We start from the raw sequence: 22,073 nt of genomic DNA, 5'->3' as shown, positions 1-22,073 counted from the left end.
GTGGGGGAGGCGACGGTGGTGCGGTGGGTAGAGCACTTGTCTCTCAACCACGAGGTTGAAGGTTCAAATCTCGTTGCCTCCAGTCGAAGTGTCCTTGGGCAAGACACTGAACCCTCCTGTTGCCCCCGATGGTTAGAGCCATCGGTTCTGTACCGGAAACAAATTCCTTCTGTGTAACATACTTGGCCAGTAAAGGTGACTATTATTATTTTTCCATCAACGGTTCCTTCAAACGTCAGGAGGGATGAGGTGTGTGTGTTTACTGTGTATGAAGGTGCTAAAAGTCAACATTTGAACTTGGTTTGACTGTGCGCATGAATGAATAGGTTCAATTCACTGTGCGTCTGTGTGTTCCTTCTAATTGAAGCTGCTTGTAAATATCCAGTGTCGGTCAGCAACAGGGCCAAGTTCGCCCTCCAGACCTGCACCTGGCACTGTCTGTCTGATACTCGGCTCCTCGTTTGTTTTCAGTGCTTCTGATTTAATGATGTTTAGTGACAAGATGCAGTTTGGGAAGAGAGCACTAGCTGAAGTTAGAGCAAAGTCAGTTGAAATCAATTTTATTTGTAAAGCACCAAATCACAACAGTCATCTCAGGACACTTTATAAAGGTCTACACCTTACTATTATTATTATTATAGAGGAAAACCCAACAAATCCCCCTGAGCAGCACTTGGCGACAGCAGGGAGGAAAAACTCCCTTTAAAGGAAGAAACCTCTGACAGAGCCCAGCTCTCGGTGGGCGGCCTTCTGCCTCAACAGCTTAGGGTCAGTGGAAATGTGAGTCGGTGTGGTGTCAGAGATATATAAAGGTTACATCTGAGATTCTCACCCTGTCACACTTTCATCTCATTAATTCGTCTTCATCGCCTGCAGTTCATCACTCAGCTCTTCTCAGCAGAAGCAGATGATTCTTCGCTTCTCATACTTTATGGTTAAAGAAATTCATCATCCGGCCACACCAGTTACCTGCTGCACTTTCAAAACAGCCGTCATCTGTTTTCAGTTGTGTGCTGTTTGTCACTCAGTCATCTGCATGTCTGTTTGGTCCATTACTGTGGCTTTCTCCTCTCCTCGCTGTGCCCCTGCGACATTGTCTACTCATCCATCGCTCTTCATTTTCAATTTTTTCTCCTCTGTGTACCCACTGTTTTTCTTCAGGGCTCATCCATCCATCTTAATATTCCTCCTTCGGCCTAGTTAACCAGACAGAATGAAATGGAGGCAGTGAGGGGAGGAATGTGTCTGCTGTTGTGGAGCAGGTGGGTTTTAAGGCCACGCTGGGCTGCATTTCCTGACATATCCTAAACGTACCTTTCATGTAAAACTCTGACCCTTGATGACCTTTGCTGACATTTCACCATGCGGCAAATGGCTGCTCAAGCAGCTCTAGTGAATCCTCTGTCTTTGTTGTCTTGGCAGGAAACAAGCACAGCTATCCTCAGAACGGCTTTGCATGATGAATAATGTTATTGTTTAAATCATTCCCATTTTTGGAGATTTTATTTTTATTTGATGAAAAACAAATACTTAGTTCACAAGAAGTTGTTTTATTTAACATTCAGTAGTATTTGAGAATAATGTTTCTCAAAATATCTCCCAGCACTTGGTCACTTATACGAAGAGAATATTCAAACTAGAGAAATGCATTTGTAGTGGTTAGCAATAAACAAGGGTCCAGAGGTAATATGTAATAGAACAGTATGTAGTTCATAGTTAGATATTATTTGTGTTAATTGTGTAAGGATGTAAGGCTGAGCTCAGTGTGTACGGAAGCTTGATCTGTCTCTGGCGCAGGCAAGAATATCGGGAGGAGTTATGAAATGCCATGTCTCAATTGAGCTGCATTTATGGACCACCAGATGGCACTCCAGGACTGTGTCATTGACTCAGCACTTTGAGCTCCCATTGACTTGTAACGTAAACAAAAAGCTGAATAAATTAAAAAAGTATAAAAACTATAAAAAAGTTTAATACAAGCAAGAATGTTCTTGAAGAGCTGAACAGCTAGGTACCTGAATGGCCTGTATAGCTGAAAGTATGCTGGATTTATAAAGTGCCAAAAAATGGGCAGAAGATTCCAGAATAATCAGGAGAACATAGTGTGGTGCTGTAAAGCATCCACACAATGACTAAAGTGACATGAAGCATCAGTTTAGTCTGATTATAAAACACCATTTCAGAGCAGCATACCACATAGCTGCAGCATATCCGCTTTGATCTCCTTGGCTGCCTGTGCATCTCACCATACTGTACCTGCAGTCTAAGGTTAAAATATGCCAGTAAAAGAGTCACGTGCCCAACCCTCATATAAAGCTTTAGCATTAACAGTATTAGGGAAAACAGTAATGAAATGTGCCAAGCTCAAGATCACTTTATTGAAAAACATGAATGTTTTTGTTCTCATTGGTCATACAAGTTAAAACTGTCATTTACAATTTGCCCTAACAGGAGTTTGTACAGACACATTGCTCCACCACTGTGGAGACTGAGGACTGTTGGTTTTCCTCAAAGAGCATCACCTGCTTGTCTTTATTCTCTGCCAAGTTGGGCACTCTTGTTCTCTATCGTTTTCCTTTCTGATTAAATCTTGACTGGTGCTAAATTAGACTTTTCCTGAGGTCATGCATGCTCCCTGCTCTTGCACTGTTCTTGCTCGCCCCTCAGCTTCATAACCATTGACTTAGATGTAGACTCTGTTGTGATTGGGTAAAATTAAAGTGCTGTGTCCTGATAAAACAACTGGAATCATCAGAATAAATGCATTTCCTCTTATCTGTTGTTTCTGTCTGAGGAAGCACCATAAACACTGCCAACTCATTCAGTTCAGTAAAAGCTGTCTACAATCTGTGAAAACGTTTTTTGGGAGAGTCTGGGTCACCTCACATCAGCTGAAATTTCCAGTCATAGCAGCAGTTAGTGTCAACTGCCAGTCCACACAGAAAGCGTCAAGGATGTGTTGCTATGGAAACAAAGTGGTGCAGGAGGAGGAGGCTCAGAGGACCACAGCTTCCTGGCAGCACGGTGGAAACTCAGATGCATGGTCAAGCTAATGCTTCACTGTATGGTCAAGTCTTCAGACTTCAGTCAGTTAACTCTTGGCTCAACATTGAGTCAGGTCTTCCTTACTCAACTTTAACTGTTAATATAAGCAGAAAGCAGATATTTTTTTTTAGGAGGAAGAAAGAGATAAAGAAAGAAGCACACTGAGAGCCAGGTCAGATCAGTGGAAAGAGTATAAAGAAGAAAACAAAGAAGCTCACAGGCAGAGAACCAGGAGCTCAGACAGTGACAGAGAGCGACAGTGACGGACAGGAAAGAAAGGTTTCGGCCTCTCAGCTTCCTGCTGGCGCTCAGCAGCTTCCAGAGAGACAGGGAAGATCCTGTCAGTGGTGGGAGACGGAGGCATGTTTTAATTTTAGCACAAGTCTGATTAACGGTCTGCCCCGCTCGTTGGCCTTTTCTACGACTCGGAGCCTCATCCTGGTGACAGAGACGTGGCGGTCAGACAGTCCGGAGGGCAAAACAAGGTGAACTGTCAATCACTTCATTTCTGGCTTAAAAAAGGCAGATGGAAGGTGAAAAATGAGGGATGACAGTGCTGCAGGGGATGACACACGCTGATACAGTATCTTCTTTAACCTTATATTAATTCAATATTTATTGGGGATTTATGAATGCTTAATAGACAGTAAATCAATATTTATGAGACAGATAATGAATCTTCCAGGACATGATTAGCATTTTAATGTTGCTGTGGGTCTGAATATAATGGGCCACAGCGAGCAGAGAAGGAAAATGTGAAACTCAGACTGCACCCAAAGATCTGCAGCGAATCATCCATTCAGCCATTTTATGCAGTGAGTCATGGTCGTCATGGCAGCAGGCCAAGCTACGTAGCCCGGACCTGCTTCTTCTCCACCTTCTCCTGGAGGATCCTCATGCAGCCCAGAACCCCCATGGGACATGTAATCCCTCCTACTGTGGGGACTCCTCCCTGCTGGAAACACTTGGAAAACCTTTAAAGGAAAGCATCCAGAAGGAATCAGATGCCCACAGCGGCTCGACTGATAATTTTCTACACGAAGGAGTAGCAGCTCGACTTCAGTCTCTTCCCAGTGTGTCTCTAAGGCTGAGCCCATGTTCCCTGTCAAGGACACTCATTTCGTACTCTTTCAGTTATTACCCAGACCTTGAGAGGGTGGCTGGAGCAGAACCACCGGTACAATAGTGGTACTCTACTCTGTCAACACTAGTGTCATGTGGTCTAATCCTGGCATTAGCCGTTCTTATGTCAAGGCCCCCAGATTCTTGAACTCCTTCACTTGAAACAGCATCCTGACATGACCAGTCCACCTCTGTCGTACCATGGCCATGCTGGGAGCAGTGATATTTCAGAGCTGAAGCTCTCCAGACATTGACTTCTTTGAAGAAGTGCTGGCTTTTTTCCTACTTTTTATCTAACTTGTGCCTTTGAGGTTGAGCAGCCAGGTGAACACACAGGTGCTGACATCTGGACCCCAGGGCCACGCTGGTCCAAGGTGAGGGGCCAAGCTAAAGCCAGACACACATCTATACAGCTCCGAACCTATTTTAACCCTGAATTGCCTTAGGATAATTCTGGAACTGGGTTGGATGTTCGCCAAGGTGGCTTCCATTTGATGCTCAGCTCGACGCCTGATTAACTGGACAGGCAGATGGATTTCTCTGCTCTCTGCAGTTTGAGCAGGTCAGCAATTAAATTTACAGTTGTACACTGAGGCAAACGTGTTTTAATGTTTTTGGAGGAGTATTTTACATCTTGTAGTTGATTCTGGTCGTTCAGTTGAAGCCTCCAGAACAGACAAAATGGCTGGATGCTCTGCCAGCTGAGCGGCAGGCAGAGCTGGATGTTGCTTATAGTTGCATGAAAAGGCTTGTGTTTCCTCTCAAAATCTTCATTTGGGCTGCAGCCAAAGGTTGTGGCCCTAGTTTAGAGGTTTATTCAAATTACTATAATCCTAAACATGACAAATTTTTATCCAAGTTAAAAGTCCAAGTCTCACTTTATGAGTAATCCTTCAATAGAAAACTAAAATTGCTTTGACCTATGTCACATTGTTGTTATTCAGTGAAATGCTGTTAAAGCAGAGACTGTCTCAATTTGGAGACCAGTTATTCTGCTCTGTTTGGATGTTTGTGATCCAAGTTACATGTCCAAATCATGAAGCTTCCAAAGAAGTAATGCAAAAGCCAAAACAGTTCTCTCAACGCAGAATCTCTCCTCATCAAGCTGCTTTGTGCTGAGTTCCAGTCCAAACTACATCTGAAACAAATAAAGAGTAGCTGGGCTTTATGTGCAGCCACCAGTGTGTTGATCGGATCATCTGCTGGAATAAAAGCCTTGTTGGTTCTACTGACATGCAGCAAAGCATATGTAATGTTTTATCTGAGTTGATCGAGCAGCGTCAGATCAGCTCAGTGTCAGAACAGTGCAGATCGGTGTGTTTGTGTGTCACACAGGAACATAAGACATTCACATAGGCGGCGTCGGGACTAAACCAAGTGAACACTAAAACATACTGTGGAGGGTGAACAGCTTTTATGTGGAGGCTGGAAGGAGCTGGAGTGGATCGATTAAATGAAACATTTAAGAAGTAATGTTTCAAGTAATTAATTTCATTTTCATTTAAATAATGCAATAAAAACACCAGTTAAAAGCAATAAAATGTTCATTACATTCAATCAATTTATTCTGTTTCAGTAATGTGCCTTTTAATAGATGAAGTTTTAAATGTATATAAAAATGATATTATTAGGGATTAGAAAGCTATAAGGAATCTAGTTAAAGTGATTGATTCTCTTCATTATTTAAAGCAGCTGTAAAGCAGATGAAAACCTCATTGTTTCCTCCAGGGGTTTAGCTTCTCACCGTGCTGCTGACTTCAGCGTGCATCACCACTGTACACTGTGACCTCACCTGTACTTTGGGTCAGTCTGGTGTCAGCTCACTGTTTAAACACATGGACTTCAGTAAAATGGGGCTGCAGATGCCTAACAATGCAACGCATGTGAACCTGCAGTTCAGCCCCAGCAGACAAAGGATGTAAATAACTGTAAAGTCACCCAAAGAAACTGGCACCTGCAGCAAACAGACAGTTAACGTTGTTGTTTGGAGAGTTGTGGGTTTGTTTCAAAGAGGCTGTGGCTCAGGAGACAGAGCAGATTGTCCCCTAAATGCAGGGTTAGGAGCTGGAACATCGACCTCTCCGGCCCACGTGCCGATGGGTCCTTGGCTTGGCTGTTCTGGTGAATGTGTGAGTGAACAGATCAGTAGTGTGAACTTCTTTAAGGGCTCTGCATTTACATACGTTTCCCTCCATGATCAATACCAAATTACTAAACTTGCAAATGTTTGTCAGCAGCTTCAAATGAGCATCTGTTTAAAAAAAGAAAATTCTTGAGATTTTGGAAATGTAATACATTTGTGGATGAGAAAAGTGAGAATCATCCATTTTGGAGAGGTTTGGCGTAAGTGTGACATGGATGGATGCCTACTGCTCACTAACTGTCCTGTAAAACCGCACTACTTTTACATATCAACCTGAAATTTACTGGAGTTATGGATTAGAAAAGTGGGAACAAGGAAATTCTAAGTTGAATAGTTTAATGCTTAATATTTTAGTGAATTTAAAATGTTTTTATTTTAAAAAATGTATTCCATTTTCATGACATTAAATGCAGCACATCAAGTAATTTATGCCGATACCCTCAGTACACAAGCCTTGTTCAGACTAAGCCATTAACCGTGTTTACATGAGGTGTTATTAAGCATTAAATATGTAAAAATACTCCCAGAGCTGCTTCTGCAGAGATGGTTGATTTTTCAGAAGGGAATGTGTATAGCTGTAATGTGTTAATTTCACCTTTTTTCCCCAATGGACTGATAATATATTCATAATTAAAGGACTATTAGAAGTTATAAGAATCTAGTGGGATGTCTTGAAGTTGCTTGTTTTATTTTAGCTCAGCCAAAGAGTCAAACTGTTTCTCTGACAATGAATCTCTGAAAAAGCAGTGCACGCAACCTCCGCAGTGCGAGACCTGCCGGGACATCCCGGGTTTCCTTGCTCCGTCTCCACAGACTGTCCTCCGGAGGTTTGTTTCTCCTCTCTGTTGGCCTGTAGGAGCTGAAGTCACAGGGGAGGCTGAACCTCAGACTGCTGGGGGTGTGAACGATCCCAAAGGAGATGAACCTTCTGTTCATCACTGTGCTCTTCCTTGTCTCATCTACCTTCTCTACTCTCTCAGACCATCTGTGCTTTTATTTCTGTTTCCTCTCTGTTTCTAATCTCTCATTTTCACTCTTCTTGTCCTTTGCCAACCGCTCTCTCTGCTGCAGCGGTGGAAACTTACCAAGTACATTCATCCAAGTACTGTACCGGCACGATAATCACACTGAATTGTCAGTTCATTTCAGTTCATTATTCAGTCTGTCATAGAGTTCATGTGAGCTGATTCTGTTTCTCTCTGGGAGCTTTGGTAGTAGCCTCGAAAACAGTTACCATTCATCATGACTGAAGAAACGTCAAGCTGTCGTTTCCATTGACAACCTGTGAAGCTGCCAACATCCCGTCCACACTTATCTCCACTTATGTGGAAATATTTCTATTCTTCCTTTTCTCTATCTGTCACAGGAAAAAATAACATCCTTATTCTTAATCCAGCTTTCAAAGCTGTGATTAGCTCAGTTGTTTTCCCAAGTGGAGAAACGGCAGCAGTGAGTACAGCATCATTTCTAGTCATGCTGGATGTGCACATTGGGGATGTGATGTTCTGGGGTCAGGCTTGTGTGGTTTCAGGAAGCTGCGAACACCTTGAGTAGTTTATGGAGAGACAGAGTCTGTGTACAGAGGAGGTCGGGGTGGATCATGGGATGATAGGACTTTTACATGACACTTTCCAAACCATGGCCATTACCTTACTGTGCCTGTGTGTTTATGGTGCTCCTATCAGTTGTATCAAAGGATAGGGACACACAACCTGTGTGGGTACTTTTTGTGTAGTTTCCATTCACAGATAGCGAATAAAGACAAAACAGAGAATTCAGGTGACATCAGCTTCTTCCTAGTGGGCAGTTTGAAATGGTCACGTCAGAGAGTCTAATATGAGTACGGCCTGTTCCAGCTCAGAATCTGGCCAAATAGAAATCAGATTTGAGAGTGCACAGCTGTTTCTGTGGCTATAACATGTGTCCCAGTGTGCACTCTACAGATCAGAGCTCAGTGACAGATGTATGAACTTATTTGTTTTACCCAGAAGTGTTTTCACAGCTACACAAAAATGTATACTTAGTATTTACTGCAAACAACACTGATGCGGTCCTTTAGGTATTCAGGTTTAAAGCTGCACTGACTCAGAGGTTGTTGCAGCTGACATGGAGCTGCAGGGTCATCGCTTTAGAGTGATGGTCACCAGTGTTCACGCTCTTTTTAACTCTGTCTCACTCTACTCCATCTCCTGAGAAAACCCTCTTTAGTTTTTAACTGTTCCCTCGTCTTCATCGTCCTCTCTGACTCAAACTGTGGGGTAAAAGAGACAAACCGAGCAGTTAGATTTATTATTAATATAAAAATATTGAAGAGCGGGCCTTTCCACTATAGTGTGCTGTATGCTCTGTGTGTTTCCAAGCAAACATCTTCCATTGTGCTGCTTTGTCTGTGTCTCAGCAGTTATTAAAAAAGAAGTTTTCTCATTGAGAATTTGTGAAACACTGAGCACTTCAGTTCAAACCAGTCACTTCTTCTCTCCTTGTTCACTGAGCGTCTTCAGAAATAAACACAGCTGCTGCTGTGATAATACAGGCTTTGTTCAGAGCTCAGCTGCTTCTTCACATTTTCTGTTCTTTACATTGAGAGGATGAAGTCATATTTTCACTGGATCTTTTACTTCATCCACACAACTCGCATGTCTCAGCTCTGGATAAAGTCTTTTTTTATCTGTCACTCCAGTTTTTATTCTTTGCTTTCTCTGTTGTCTTCTCTGTCCTCCCCCAATTATATCTCTCTGTTTGCCACTGTCAGCTGCTCTCTATATTGTGTGCTGAAGGTCAGTCTTTGACATTGGATCATGGTGTCGACACAAAACGAGACTTTTTCTTTCTCTCACAGCTCTATCAAGAAAGAATTACGTAAGAGCTTGATATGAAAGTGAAATCCATTTTAAATGAGCCTCTGCTGCAGTGACACTAACACTCAGATGAAAGCTAAGATGCTGTCAGGTCTGGTGATATTCTGGATTTCATACTGTGAACAAATCCCTTGAAAAGATTCAAAGGAACAAAGGATGAACACTGCGTCCCACTAACACATCCCTGCATGTGTCTCACAGCCTGATCTCACTCCTCCCTCCACTATTAACCCATCAGTGGCTACACTGTTGCACCATGAACACACACTGGAGTTTACTCCAGTGTGTGTTCATGGTGCGACACACTGTCCTGCTGCCACTAGAGAGCAATCGTGGATTCATCCACCGCTGAAAATAGTCCCCTCTGGAAATTAACTGTTTCCTCTTGCTGAGTGTTTTATAGGATTAATTGACAGGAAGCAAATTAGAAAAACACCCAACTATGAAATGCATGTGTGGCCTTGGCAGGTGTGTAGTTGTGTTGCTGTGTAGCTTTGAAATTTTTAAAAGGATCTTACACTGCGTTTGTGCAGGTGGTAATCTGATTCCACACACGGAGCTCACATGCATGTGTTGCTGCCTGGTTTGGAGTTTGACCGTGTAACTGTAGATGACACGCACAGTGTGTTGGGCCGACTGTGTCACATTTCCCAGTGACATTAAAATAAGTTGTTTGTCCATGCTCTCCAGAATGTCACAGAAGGTGTTTTCTGATCTGATGCCCCTTAAAGCAGGATGACATGTGTCTGTGCTTTCTCAAACTATTACAAATTATTGAAGAAAACTAAACTGGTATGAAAAACGTTTGGTTAGGTTTAGGGAGAGATGGCAAATTGGGTTAAATTAAGGATTTTGTTAAGGCTAGGGGCTGTTGATGGATTCAGTAATAAAAAACTTGGTTTAGGTTTGGGAGCCATCGTGGACATGGTGATAGACAGTCAGGCTGGGAGAGCAGTGCCGTCATCCTCTAGGTGTAAATAAGGAGTGCGTGCACTTCCAAGCTGCTGGTGCACCCACCTCCAGGCTCTGGTTCTGTACAGAATTATCCCAATTTATTACAACTTGGGTTTTATTTGTTGTGTGTTTGCCATTTTTATTACAGAACCTTTCTACTTATTAAAGTAACTGCTGAGATGTGGGAACATGGTGGCATCAAACAAAGTCACGTCAAGAAACAGTCGGACGATGGGGCTGCAGAAACAGGTCTGCGCTGTAATAAACTGGAGTTATCCTATAAGACCTCTGGCTTTTGTTCAGCAGCTTTGTGGCTTGAAGCTCATCTCTGCTGTTATTAAATGTAATGCTCAGATGAGCATCCATGGAGTATCTGCCTTCAAACTACAGTAACTTTAAATTAGATGAAAGAAATGCTCATTTAATTCACCATCCTCTCCTTTGTCTTCTCCTTCTCTCACAGTATATCCATCCACAGCTCCACACATCTCTCCCTCTCTCTACCTGTCTCCCCATTCTTCGTCCATCCTCCCCTCCTCCTCCTGTATATTTGCTGACGGTGGAGTTTGTTGTTTTCCCTGCTGGCATCCACTCCATTGGTTTGACTCTCCTGAGTGCAGAGGAGACCCGGAGGTCAGTTTGTCTCCTTCACGGTGCTGCAGCTTCCCTCCATGCTTCTATTAATCTGTGTCCATCCCTCTGTCCTCCTCTCCTCCAGCTCAGTGTTCCTTCTTCACTGCCCTGTGTAACTCCAGAGGGATATGAAGTACTATCTGCAGGTCTCTGCAAACTCTGCCTATTGAAACCATCAAAGAAGTTTAACTTGAATTCAAGCAGGAGTTTCCCAACCCAGCAAACATGCCAGGCTGGGGGAAACATGGAGCCTGAATATTTCATTCAGTGTGGCTTAATGACCTGGAACAACATGGTCTATGACATATTAGACACAGTGTAAGTGACACAAGACTTTGGAGATGTTCAGTCAAATATCTTCAGTTAAGTCTTTAAGTCCTTTTTATTATGACTTTTCAGAATTCTTTTGCCTCAGTGTCTCAGTACTGTCCTTAATCTCAACATTTTTAACTTGATCTCAGGCCTGAGCTTTTTTTAATGCAGTAACTTGCCACCTCCTTCTAGTTGTAAATATACAGTACACACTGTAAATGCTTTTCGTCTACAGTGTGCACACTGTGACTGTTCTGAAAGCTACACCTACAACCTGAGTTATTCAAACATGTAGAGGGATGTTTAAGTTGCTACAGTCAGAAGAAATTTGACTTGTTCTTCCCTGTTGGTCTTTGGCACAGTGGCAGCAGAGCTCCTGACTTTGTTCCAGGTAAAACACTCACAGCTGTAACTCATTTATGGACCAGTGAACAGTGTGCTGCGGTTGTCAAGCCACTTGTAATAAAAACAAGCACAAACTTATCTGCATCTCTGGGAGAAAGCCAGCTGCTTCTAACAAGAACCAACTCAGTAAGATTGCTAATATATCCAGTACTGCAGCATCAGCATCAACAAAACAGGAAGGCCAGGCAGTCCTGACTGTGGTGAGTGTGTTGTTGCACCCAGGAGGAAGCAGCACGTCTGCAGAATACCCATGTCCTTCAGTCAAACCTTACTGTATAGCTTTGTAAAGCCTGGATCTCAAGTGAGTAAAGAAGGAGGAGGTCATCAGGATCACCCAGCATATAGATCTATAGATGACCCATGTAAAAAGAGCTTTGCATGAACATCCATGTGTCCTGTTAGTTTGTTTGGTAGAGGAATGTCTCTAACTTGTGCCTAATTTTACCCTGATGTCATCCTGGTTTATGGCGACGCTTAAGGAAAAAGCTGTTTACTTTTCCTCTTGTGTTTGTTTGTTGGGCTGCAGCTCAGTTGCAGATCTGTGCCGGAGTCACGATGAAACAAATGACAGCAGCTTTATCAGGTTTAAAGAGATTTGGAGCGCTCTGTGTGTTTGTCTCACAGTGATGACTGCAGATTATTGGATGTGATGTTGGACAGAGGAGAGGGAGCTATCCATCCAGCTTAATGTGATGACACGCTGTACTGTGTGAATTTACACAAAGTTATGAAACACTGGGGACAAGCATGAAGTCAGCATTTTTCTCCTGCTGGGCTGAAACAATCGCCCTTGACATTTAAGATATCCCTTTTCTCTCATCTGTTTGTGCACAGAGTTCTCAGTTAATGGACAGATTATTTATTATGGGACTTATACTATCAGCTGAAAAAGACCATCTTTATATTTAAGTTTTAGCAGTAGAGCTAAGAGGCCTCCCTGTTTTCTGGTCCGCTCCAGTTTTAATTTGCTGTTGACACAAACTCAGCATTTACCTCTTCCATAGGTGAACATCACTGTCATGTCCGTTTCCTCAGTGCCAGGGTCTGTCTATGTGGAGTGTGCATGTTGTCGCTGTGTCTGCGTGGGTTTCCTTCAAAACGCCCCCATGCAGTGATTAACAGCAGCACTTAGTGAGGGCACAAAGCAAAAAACTGCCCTAGAGGTCACAGCATGTAGTGTAAGGCACCAAAGAGACAGATACTGATGGCACAGACCTTCTGGTGCAGTTTGCCACTTCTGAAGCGTAATAGTCACATGATTATGGCCATTTATTGGGGCGATAACATTCAGATCAGCTGGTTGAACATGACCTTGACACGACACGAAGGAGGTGACAGTAGAAATACAAAGCAATCCACTGTGATTGGTTAGTGCAGTTCCTTGCCAGATGGCGTCATGCTGTACAAGCTGAATGGGGATCAACTTTTTGCTGCCAACGTCTCCTGTGATGGCTCCCCACTGCACCAGCACTGATACAGGCTGTGTCCGAGGGTGGTCTTACTCGTAATGTGACAAGAAGAAGAGCAGAACTATGCTCTGAAGTATACAAAGCAATACAAGCGCCTGCTGCGAGCTCGACTGGGCCTTCTGAAGCCTCTCTGGCATCTTCAGTAATCGCCCAAATTACTTCTCATCAGGCTGTAACTCCACAGTAACAACTAGTATAAGATGCAAAAGCAATCCACTTCCAGAACTTTTATAAGTGTTTCATGTCTCATGTATGTCATTTATCAGGGAAGAGATGCATGTGTATATGTAGGGTCTCAGTGACTCTGTGTTTTCCTCGTGTCAGTTAGCTAACAGTAGAGATCTGGCAGGAAATGAGGGCAGACACAGAGGCTAAACAACCTGCAGCAAATGGACTCACAGCTGGGATGTTAGGGCCGCATTCAGGCTACAAACAGGTCAGTACTCAACCTCCACAAATCTGTTTTATTCTCTTGTGCACTTTGTGAAACAGAATCTCTATAGACAATAAAACTAATTTAATTATCCCACTGCATTGTGTTTATGTGGTGAGCGTGTGGGTTTTACAGGGACATGTGAAAGGAAATACAATCAGTCAGTCTGTCTATTGGAGGTCTATCAGGCTTTTGTGACTCTGGATTAGATTGGGCTTGGAGAACATTTAATCAACTGCTCAGCAGCAGCAGATCCAGATGTGTCGGCCACAGGAGACAAGACTGCGCATCACAATACAGCTCAGTTGACAGAATGAATCCTGATGAACAGTCTTCACTTATTCTCCCATTTGAACACATAAACCATGGGAGAGCTGAAAGAAGTTTAACCTCTGATAGAATCTCCTCCTCATCCTCGCTTGTTGTTTTTCTCCGCTGCGTCCCTCTCTCCTCTCCCACTGCTCTTTCTAAATTATCAGATGAATAATGTGCCGTGAAACTCTTCAGGTTGTCGATAAGTGCCTCAGTGATGGTGCCACCGAGACTGATTCCTCTGCTTTTCCTCTGCCTGTGAGCAATGACTTGTACCGTAGATAATCTGTTTGTTTTTTTTCTCTCAGAAAATGGCTGAATCCCATCCCATCAGCCCCGTCCTCTGGTTTACTTTCTTCTGTTGTTGCTGCGTGTCCTCCTTCCCTCCCTCTGTTTCCTCCTTTGCTCCCTCATCCACTGCTCCTCCCTCTCTGACTCCTCAGAGGTCTCTCAAACTCAGCAGTTATGATTCAGCACATTTGCATTCAGCCTGTCGGTCGCTTCTGTATTTACTCTTGTTTTATTCATAATTGGGAATGAACATATGGAGGCATGTTGAGGTAATTTAATGCAGATGTGAGTCTAAATGACTAATTACACAGGCTCGTTGTGATCTGGCTCACAGCACGATCATCACAATCAGGTGTAATTAATCCTGCAGGTTGAAGATGCAGGTACAGTATATACTGCTCCTTGTGACAGGAGGTAGTCTGGCACACTGCAGGAGCCCACTGTGCACGTGTGCTGTGTTTTAACATTGTGACTCTTCTAACGCATCCCGGATGAAGCTTTACACACAATAATGACCTAGAAAATAATGATACAACAAGACGGCCACATGAAATGTTCCATGTTTCAGTTAACAGCTGTCATCAGGTGACAGGTGTCACCAGCCCAACCACATTTGTTTTTGTTCAGTGTCTCTCCAACGGCTCAAACAGCTGAAAGTAGGACCCCACGATCATGAAAGCTATACAGCACGATGGTAAAGGCAACGTGCTGCGTTATAAGTGGTGTACCCACTAACAGGCTGCCGTTAGCTGATGAAGCAACTCAATCATTTTTCCTGTATTTTAATCTGCAGGCTACATATCACTTACAAAATGGGAGCATGCTGTGATTGGTGTGATGGATATGTTGATTCTACTTTTTGTTTCTAAAAGAAACTCCAGCTCGGATGTGTACGTACTGTGTGCTGTATCCTGGCATTAGCAGAAAGAAGAAATGATCTGAGTCTTTAAATCAATACCGAAACCCGCGGCGGAAATCTTATCCACAAGCCAGACAGTTCAGTGAGTACTGGAAATGCTGACAGCTGCATACAGGAGCTGGTATCACCAGATAACTCAAAACAAGTAGCAGCAAGAAGAAGACTTGTTCATTCATTTTTTTCCAGCACTGATTTTCATGTCAGGAAAGGTGTGAACAGCACCAATACCTCGGGTTGCTCTCAGCCTTCAGCCTTTTTTAGTCCAAGTCTCATAGTGAGTTAGCCAAAAACACTGGTATGCATTATGCAGTTCTTTCTTTGTTGGCAAGAAAACTATGGTGACAAATGGTTTGGTAATTCATGAGCGGAGAACAATATTCAACCTGGCTCAGTACCATACAGTGTGGTAGGTGCAGGTGCTCGTCTGTTGCTTCTCTGCAGAGTGGATGGGTGGTATCAGAAACACTCGTCCACCCGTCCACCCGTCCACTCCTTGACTTCTTGACAGTGTGAAAGACCAGCAGGGGACAACTGGACTTTGATTTGAACCCAAAGCAGTGAATGCACATCCTGACACATTCGACTGGGTTTAAATAGATGAAGTATATACATGGACCTCTATGGTCACATGCTGCACGGCCCCTGATGACGTCAAGTCCAAACTTGTTTTGTATCCAGTAAATCACCAGTGTTTCTTCAGTGTTTGGGACCATGTCTGCCCTGTAACTCAAACCAAGAAACCCAGAGTGAAAACCATCTCAGAGAAGCTGAGAGATTTTAAAAACATAAAATATGTGAATAAATGCACTGAGTTTGGCCCCATTATTCATTGTCCGTTAACAGAAAATGTCATTGAGGTCTGGTGGAAAGTTCGACTTTGGGCCAAGGGAGCACTGAAGAGCTTTTGTGGTGGATCCAAGGATTCTTTCAGAGGCTCTTGTTGTATTGCTAGAGAACATTTGCACAGCCTCATTTCATTTTAAATATTCCCAGTTATTAATATACACATTCAGAAGAGTGCGCTGCCTCGGTGCTGAATGATCTCGCCCCATCTCTTTATTGTAGCCTTTCTCCTTTAAAAACAACCCACACAAATTGTGTTCTATGCACAAAGCATTTACACTGTGACGTCGCCGAGAACCACAGGTAACCACCATTTACAGAGAAACTGCTGTAAACCACTTTGGACCATTGTAGGCTTCCATTAAATCTAAAAGTGTTGTGCAGCGATGACAAATCCACATTCTTCTCTCTGTCACTTTTGTTTTGCAGCATGTTGTTCCCTGCCGTTGAAAGTCCCACAGGATGACAGTATGATTTTTAAAGAAAGCAGACTGTGTTCTGTGTAGGAATCGACCCTTCCTCCTTCTCCCCTCCTCCTGCCTCCATGCTTTTTCTGGAGGCACAAATGTGTCATGTGTCAGCAGCTAAATGAGAGGATTACCATGTCATTATAGTTGTTTGAGTCAGCAACACTCATGATGCTGCTGCTGCAAAACAAAATCTCCTTATCCCCAAAGGGAGAGAAAACTAATATCCTATATTTAGGTGAGCATTAGGGGCCATTACCAACAGAAAAAGTGCTTTATCCACCGTACTCGTCTTCTGCTGGGGGGAGCCTTTTCCCTCTTTATTGCACACATCAGAAAAGCTCACAGCTGCTCTGACGTTTCCTCTGGTTTGGCTGAAGGAGGGTCAGCTGTGAAACAAGAAAGTCAAATTTACGATATAACCTTTAAAGCGCCACTGTGGGGGAGGGAGAGTTTGGGTTTGTGCAGATTACAAGGTGTGTTTCCTGACCTTTTGTGTTGGAGAAATTAATTAATGTTGACTGAAGCAGCTATGCTGCAGTTTGAACTGAGATCCTTTGCCCTGCTGAATTGATTCTCCAAAGGTTTTCTGTGATCCCACTACCAGGCTGGCTGTTGCTGTGTAGAGGAACGAGCTGGATGAATCAGACAATACAGGTGTCCCAGGTTTATGCTAGAATGTTCATTTTTCAACATTCCTTAAAACCAACACTTAGAGAGTGTGGCAGTGATGGTGGCTCTGTCATGTATGACCATTCTTCACAGTCATTTTTTTGCCTTTGTAGTCATTGAATTGCAACCAGTTGTCTTTCTTCATGGTAGTCTTCCTGGTGATTGACGGGGGTTGCCAAACAAGGAAATGGTGCATTACTGCCACCAACTGTGAAGAAGAAAACTGCCGTGTAGTGTCTGCTGAAGGCGTGTGGGTGGGAACTTTCAAATATTAAAAACACTAGAAGGTGGAGGGATGGTTCAGATGAACACCTGAGGTTCGTGCAGATGACCAGAGATTGTGTCACACATTGTTTTAGGTGTTTTGTCTGTTTAACAGTGTTTTAACTGACCCCATGGCCTTTTCCTAACCTTAACCACCTAGTTTCTTTCTAAACATAACCTGACTTATTGTTTTATTGTAAGTTTAAAGAGCGATTCTGGCCCAGGGGCCACTTGACCCCTCGGGGCCCTGGTACAACTGGTCACTAGTCTGTCCAGGGCCTTTCCTGTAGAATTCCCTGACAGTCCCAGAGTGGAAAGCCCCATCTTTGAAGATGCCACTCACATTTCTTCTTTTCAGTCCACAAATATGGCCTGATATTTGTGGATGATGACTGGATTGTTTGGTACTCTGCTGCCACCTCTCTGACCCTCACTCTCTTCATCTGTTGTAAGCCATCATGAATGAGTGTCAGCTAAATGGCTCCAATGCCACATGAGCTGCGATTGAGCAGAGCATTGGCTGTGATGAGCCTCAGAGCTGCTGCGGTGAACTGCGAAGGCGGCCGGTATTGATGGGTCCTATCGGCCGCGTTCGCCACCTGACATGATGCTCTAGCACTACCTGCAGAAAACACCCCAATTAATTATCATTTGTTTATTTCTGCCTGAAGCCATTTCTCATTTTCTCTTCTGGCCCATTTTCTGTCACTCAGATTGTTTCCTTCATGTTCTTTCATTTGTCACTTCCCTATTTGCTGTCTTATCTTTGTCTCTGGTTTTTAGTCTCTTTTACAATTACTGTCCCTCTATTTATCGTTTTCTTTTAATGTCTGTTGATGTCTTCCTGTGCACTCTCTTTGCTCTGCATTGATTTTTTTTTTTAGAAATCTTAATTCATTCACTTTCCAGGCATGATTGTTGGCAAGCAGCAGGTTGTTTTGTTGGCTCATTTTAGAAGCACAGCAGCTCGGTTGTTTTTGGCCTCTCATGAAGTCCATAGTGCAGGTTAGTCAGTTTACAGATCCGACGGGCTAAAGACAAACTGAAACTGTTGAACTTTCTCCTGAATTCCACCGACAGTGGAGATGCACAGCTGGGCTGCTCACAGAGGGAGGTTCTGTACCAATGGCCCAACACTACTCGATGGCTCTAACTCAGACTGCAGAAGCGTCCCTGCATCTAAATCACTTTAAAGGGTTTTAAAGACACTGTGACTGTGTCTCTAATGAACTGTATGACTAGAACTTCACTTTGCACATTCACACACTGAAAAGAAAACACACACTTATCAAGACTGCATCTATCAGAACGTAGCTAAAAGAGCTGCATCAACGTTATCAGCATCATCTGTATCACTTATAACACAAACTCTTACCACCCCCCCCACACCCCACTGGTGGCTTTTATCTTTCACTCTTCATCCTTCAGTGGCTGCGGTTTGCATCTCACTCGTTGCAATTGAGCTCATTGACTGGAGTCAATCTAATGTGTGAAGCCTCATTGGCAGGGCAGTGAGGAACATTTAGCGAGGGGTGTGCTCACCCCAAGGTGACGCAGTTCCATGATGGGATTGAACAGTGTTGTTGCTCTGAGAAGTTAAATACAGACATGCGCACACGCCCTGTTCATACAGAACATCTCCCTTCAGTTGCTCTAATATACTTTGAAGGTCTGGGCTCATTTCATCAGGCTTCTTTACTCGGCCATTTTAAATCTCTTCTCTTCACAACATATGACATCTTCATCTCTTACTTACTTTTGTCCTCTAATATTTCACGCTTCCTCCCTCCAGTTTCTCCTTCAAGCTGGTCCTCTCTCTGTGGCTTGCTCTGCTGCCCTTCCTGTCTCCGTCTTCTCACATGTTCTGCGTTTCTCCTCTGTCACTGTCTCACGTTCTGAGCCTTCCTTGCCTTCTCTTAGAGTCTTCACACAAAATGAGCTCATTCAGAAACACGGTGCAATCTGCATCCACCTGAACCTCTACAGGTCATTTCCATAAAGACCTCCACTTTTTCTGGTCTCAAAACAGAAAAGCAGCTGCATCTCTTTGGTTAAACCTTTGGGTCCTTCCTTATATGTTTGTATCACTACACTGTGCTTTAATGAAACCATTACTTCGTTGTTTTGTTCCTGTTGTCAGATAATGACACCGGTATCACAGTGTGATGAAACAGCAGCTCTCAGTTGTTAGATAACAGCAACTCTGTGCTGCTACAGTGAATTAAGCTGTAATCAAGGATTAACGTTGGCTTGCATGAGATCATGTAGCACCTTCAGGAAAGAAGGGACAAAGTAGACAAAAGACAAACCCTCCATGTATCATATCTCTGTCACAGTACTTCAAATAGCAAATCTAAGCTTTCCTGGTTTCTGAAAATTGACAGGTACATACACAGACACGTTCTCTGGATATGGACTATGTTCTGGTGTGAACGTTGGATAGTGTGTGTGTTGGACAGTTTTATATGCCTGAGTGGAGTATGTATATTTGGGTGTGAGAGTGTGTGTAATCCAGGGCCTTATCTTCTTTGCACAAGTCTTATTTGACAGCACGGACCCTGGGATTCTGTGCAAACTGATGTCATTTATCAGGCATCGATAATGTGACAGGTTTTCCCTTAATGCTGCTGTTTCTGTCTCTGACTGGAGCTAATGAATAAAATGACAAGATGTTGTGGAGCTCGCAGTGTCACTGTTGTGCGTCTTCATGCTCGGTTGTGTGTTTACAGTGCAGCTGCTGCGTGTTGACCTGATGTGTGGATTTCTTTTTAAATATGGTGATCTTATGATACAGCGATATGTGAGATGTGCCTGTTTCCTCCCGTCCTGCAGGTGGCGGTACAGGCAGCCAGCAGACCATTCTCCATGAGGAGCAGTGGAAGATGCCGGCTCTGCCAGCACTGCTGCTGTCGATTTACGCCGTTGTTCTGCTGCTGACCCCGCCCTCCTTCAGTCAGACCAACGCTCTTTCTGCCGTGCGGATGGGTGAGTACTGTGGCTGCGACGTGGCCTTGAATCCCATGCGCCCTGGCTGTGGGACAAACTGGGGACCAAACATTTCAGGCCGTTTTAATGAGTCTTTTGCTTGAACATGGCTGAGACTTACTGCTCTTGGCTTTTGGCTTAACTCAGGACTTTTCACTTCACTCTACACTTTTGGTTCTTGACATGAGACTTGGCTCTAGATGTGCTGGTCATGTCTTCTGTCTTGACTCAGGACTAAACTTAAGACTTGTTGCTCTTGACTTTTGAATTAACTCAGTATTTTCCTTTTTAACATGGGTCCAAACTTCATAACCAGGACTCAGTCCTCAGAAGTAGTGGGAAGAAAGGGAGAGGGGGCTAGAGAGAAGTTTTACACCTGTTTAGATTCTCTTCTCCACACACCTGACCGATCACTGTCAGTTGCAAAGATTGCAGCATTGGAAAGGACGGGGGTAGAGAGCATTTAGGAGCTGTTCAGACAGGCACTTAATGTGAAGCACACACAATGACCTTGCACTGAAGCTCCTTGCGATTTATTCATCCAGAATCCTCCTGTGAGTAAAACCACAAATAGATTGATTGTATTAATCTTCCTCTGTCTGGTCTGAACATGCTGCATCACCTCTATTTTAACACTCCTTGCCTGCTACTTCTCCATCTTGTCATGTTTTTCCCCTTCTCTTCTTGAGTTTTCCTGTTGTTTTCTCACCACCCACCTCTGCCTCTGTTTGCCATCTTGATTCCTCCTGCACTCTCTCTTTGCTTTCTCTTTTACGAGCCCCTCGAGGATTTCAGCTCTGCTCCTCCACTCGCTCAGTGTTTCCTTTTCTTCTTCTTCCCTCTGAGTTTTGTTTCTGTCCTGGACTGGATCATTTGTAAGCACAAATAAACTAGATCAGGGAGTGTCTCTGCGACTCCCGTCATGATTTATAGCAAGGCCTGAGCTCCACTTTGCTACCCGTCCTCATCACACCCCGTGGAGGAAGATTAACTCCTATAAAAGCAGAGACTTAATGCTGGAAGTAAAAGTTCAGCTCTCTCCTTGCAGCACATAAAGGTTTTCTGGCTGTTCATCTCTCAGCTTCAGTGTTCAAATCCCTGTTGCTTTTATTATGCAGGGCTTGGTCAAAACGTAAACACACAGTGCCACGGCAGCCAGGTCACCTGGTGCTGTGTAACAGCTCAGCTTTCACTCCTCCGGTAATGACAGCTGACTGCTTCACACACATGCAAACACACAGTGACGTACTTATGTGTTGTTTGTGTCTAAGAATAAGTAAAATTACATTCACACTTTCACCTTCACAGACAATAAGGAAAAGAAGGGCCTGATTCAGATGCATTCAGGAATACAGCAAGCATTTATTTATGAAGGGAGAAATACGAATTCATCTTTTAAAGAGGTACATTTCAAATATATCACCACCATAATAACAGAAGAAGCAGCAGCATTTTTTTTAATGGTCCCAACCAGCAACATGTTGTCAGTCTCTCCACACTTTCTGGCTTCTCTCTGGGACTCAGTGCTCCAGGCCCGTTGGTTCCTACTGGAGATGCATGGTACATCTTTACAAACTCCAAATATATAGTTTCATTTAACAAACAAGGCTCAGTCATTTCCTAGTCCAGCTGCTCACTGAAGGTTTTATCAAGCAAACAGGAGGAAACAGTGCATTTGTTGGGCACTATTTTCAGTGGCGGATGAATCCACATTTGGTCTCTGTTGTAGCAGCAGGGCAGTGTGTGTGTGGGACTGAGTCAGAACAAAGTGCACACACAAAGTTCTTGTTCATGTTTGTTTCTTTGGCAAGTTTTGTGGTGTTGCACATTTCAGCAGGTTTGTCAGGTTTTATATATTCATTAGTCACATTTTGTATATAAATGCTACAAGTCAACTCAGTGTTATTTATTTACTGTAGCCGTCCTAAGTGATAAACAGCTAATTA

General features: G+C 43.5%; 1 protein-coding gene across 1 annotated transcript in view; it reads left to right on the top strand.

The window, feature by feature from the left end:
* The window catches only part of LOC109951292 (glutamate receptor ionotropic, kainate 5-like), a 116,767-nt gene that overhangs the window by 34,479 nt on the left and 60,215 nt on the right, over positions 1–22,073 (top strand). Inside the window, 1 exon segment of the mRNA XM_020585715.1 lies at positions 19,975–20,127. Within this exon segment, the coding sequence (XP_020441371.1) occupies positions 19,975–20,127 (153 nt within the window).

This window comes from Monopterus albus, unplaced genomic scaffold (genome assembly GCF_001952655.1).
Source record: "Monopterus albus unplaced genomic scaffold, M_albus_1.0 scaffold374.1, whole genome shotgun sequence".
In the NCBI taxonomy this organism is placed as follows: domain Eukaryota; kingdom Metazoa; phylum Chordata; class Actinopteri; order Synbranchiformes; family Synbranchidae; genus Monopterus; species Monopterus albus.
Note: the sequence above shows the minus strand (reverse complement) of the source record. Positions and strands in the feature narration are given on the sequence as shown.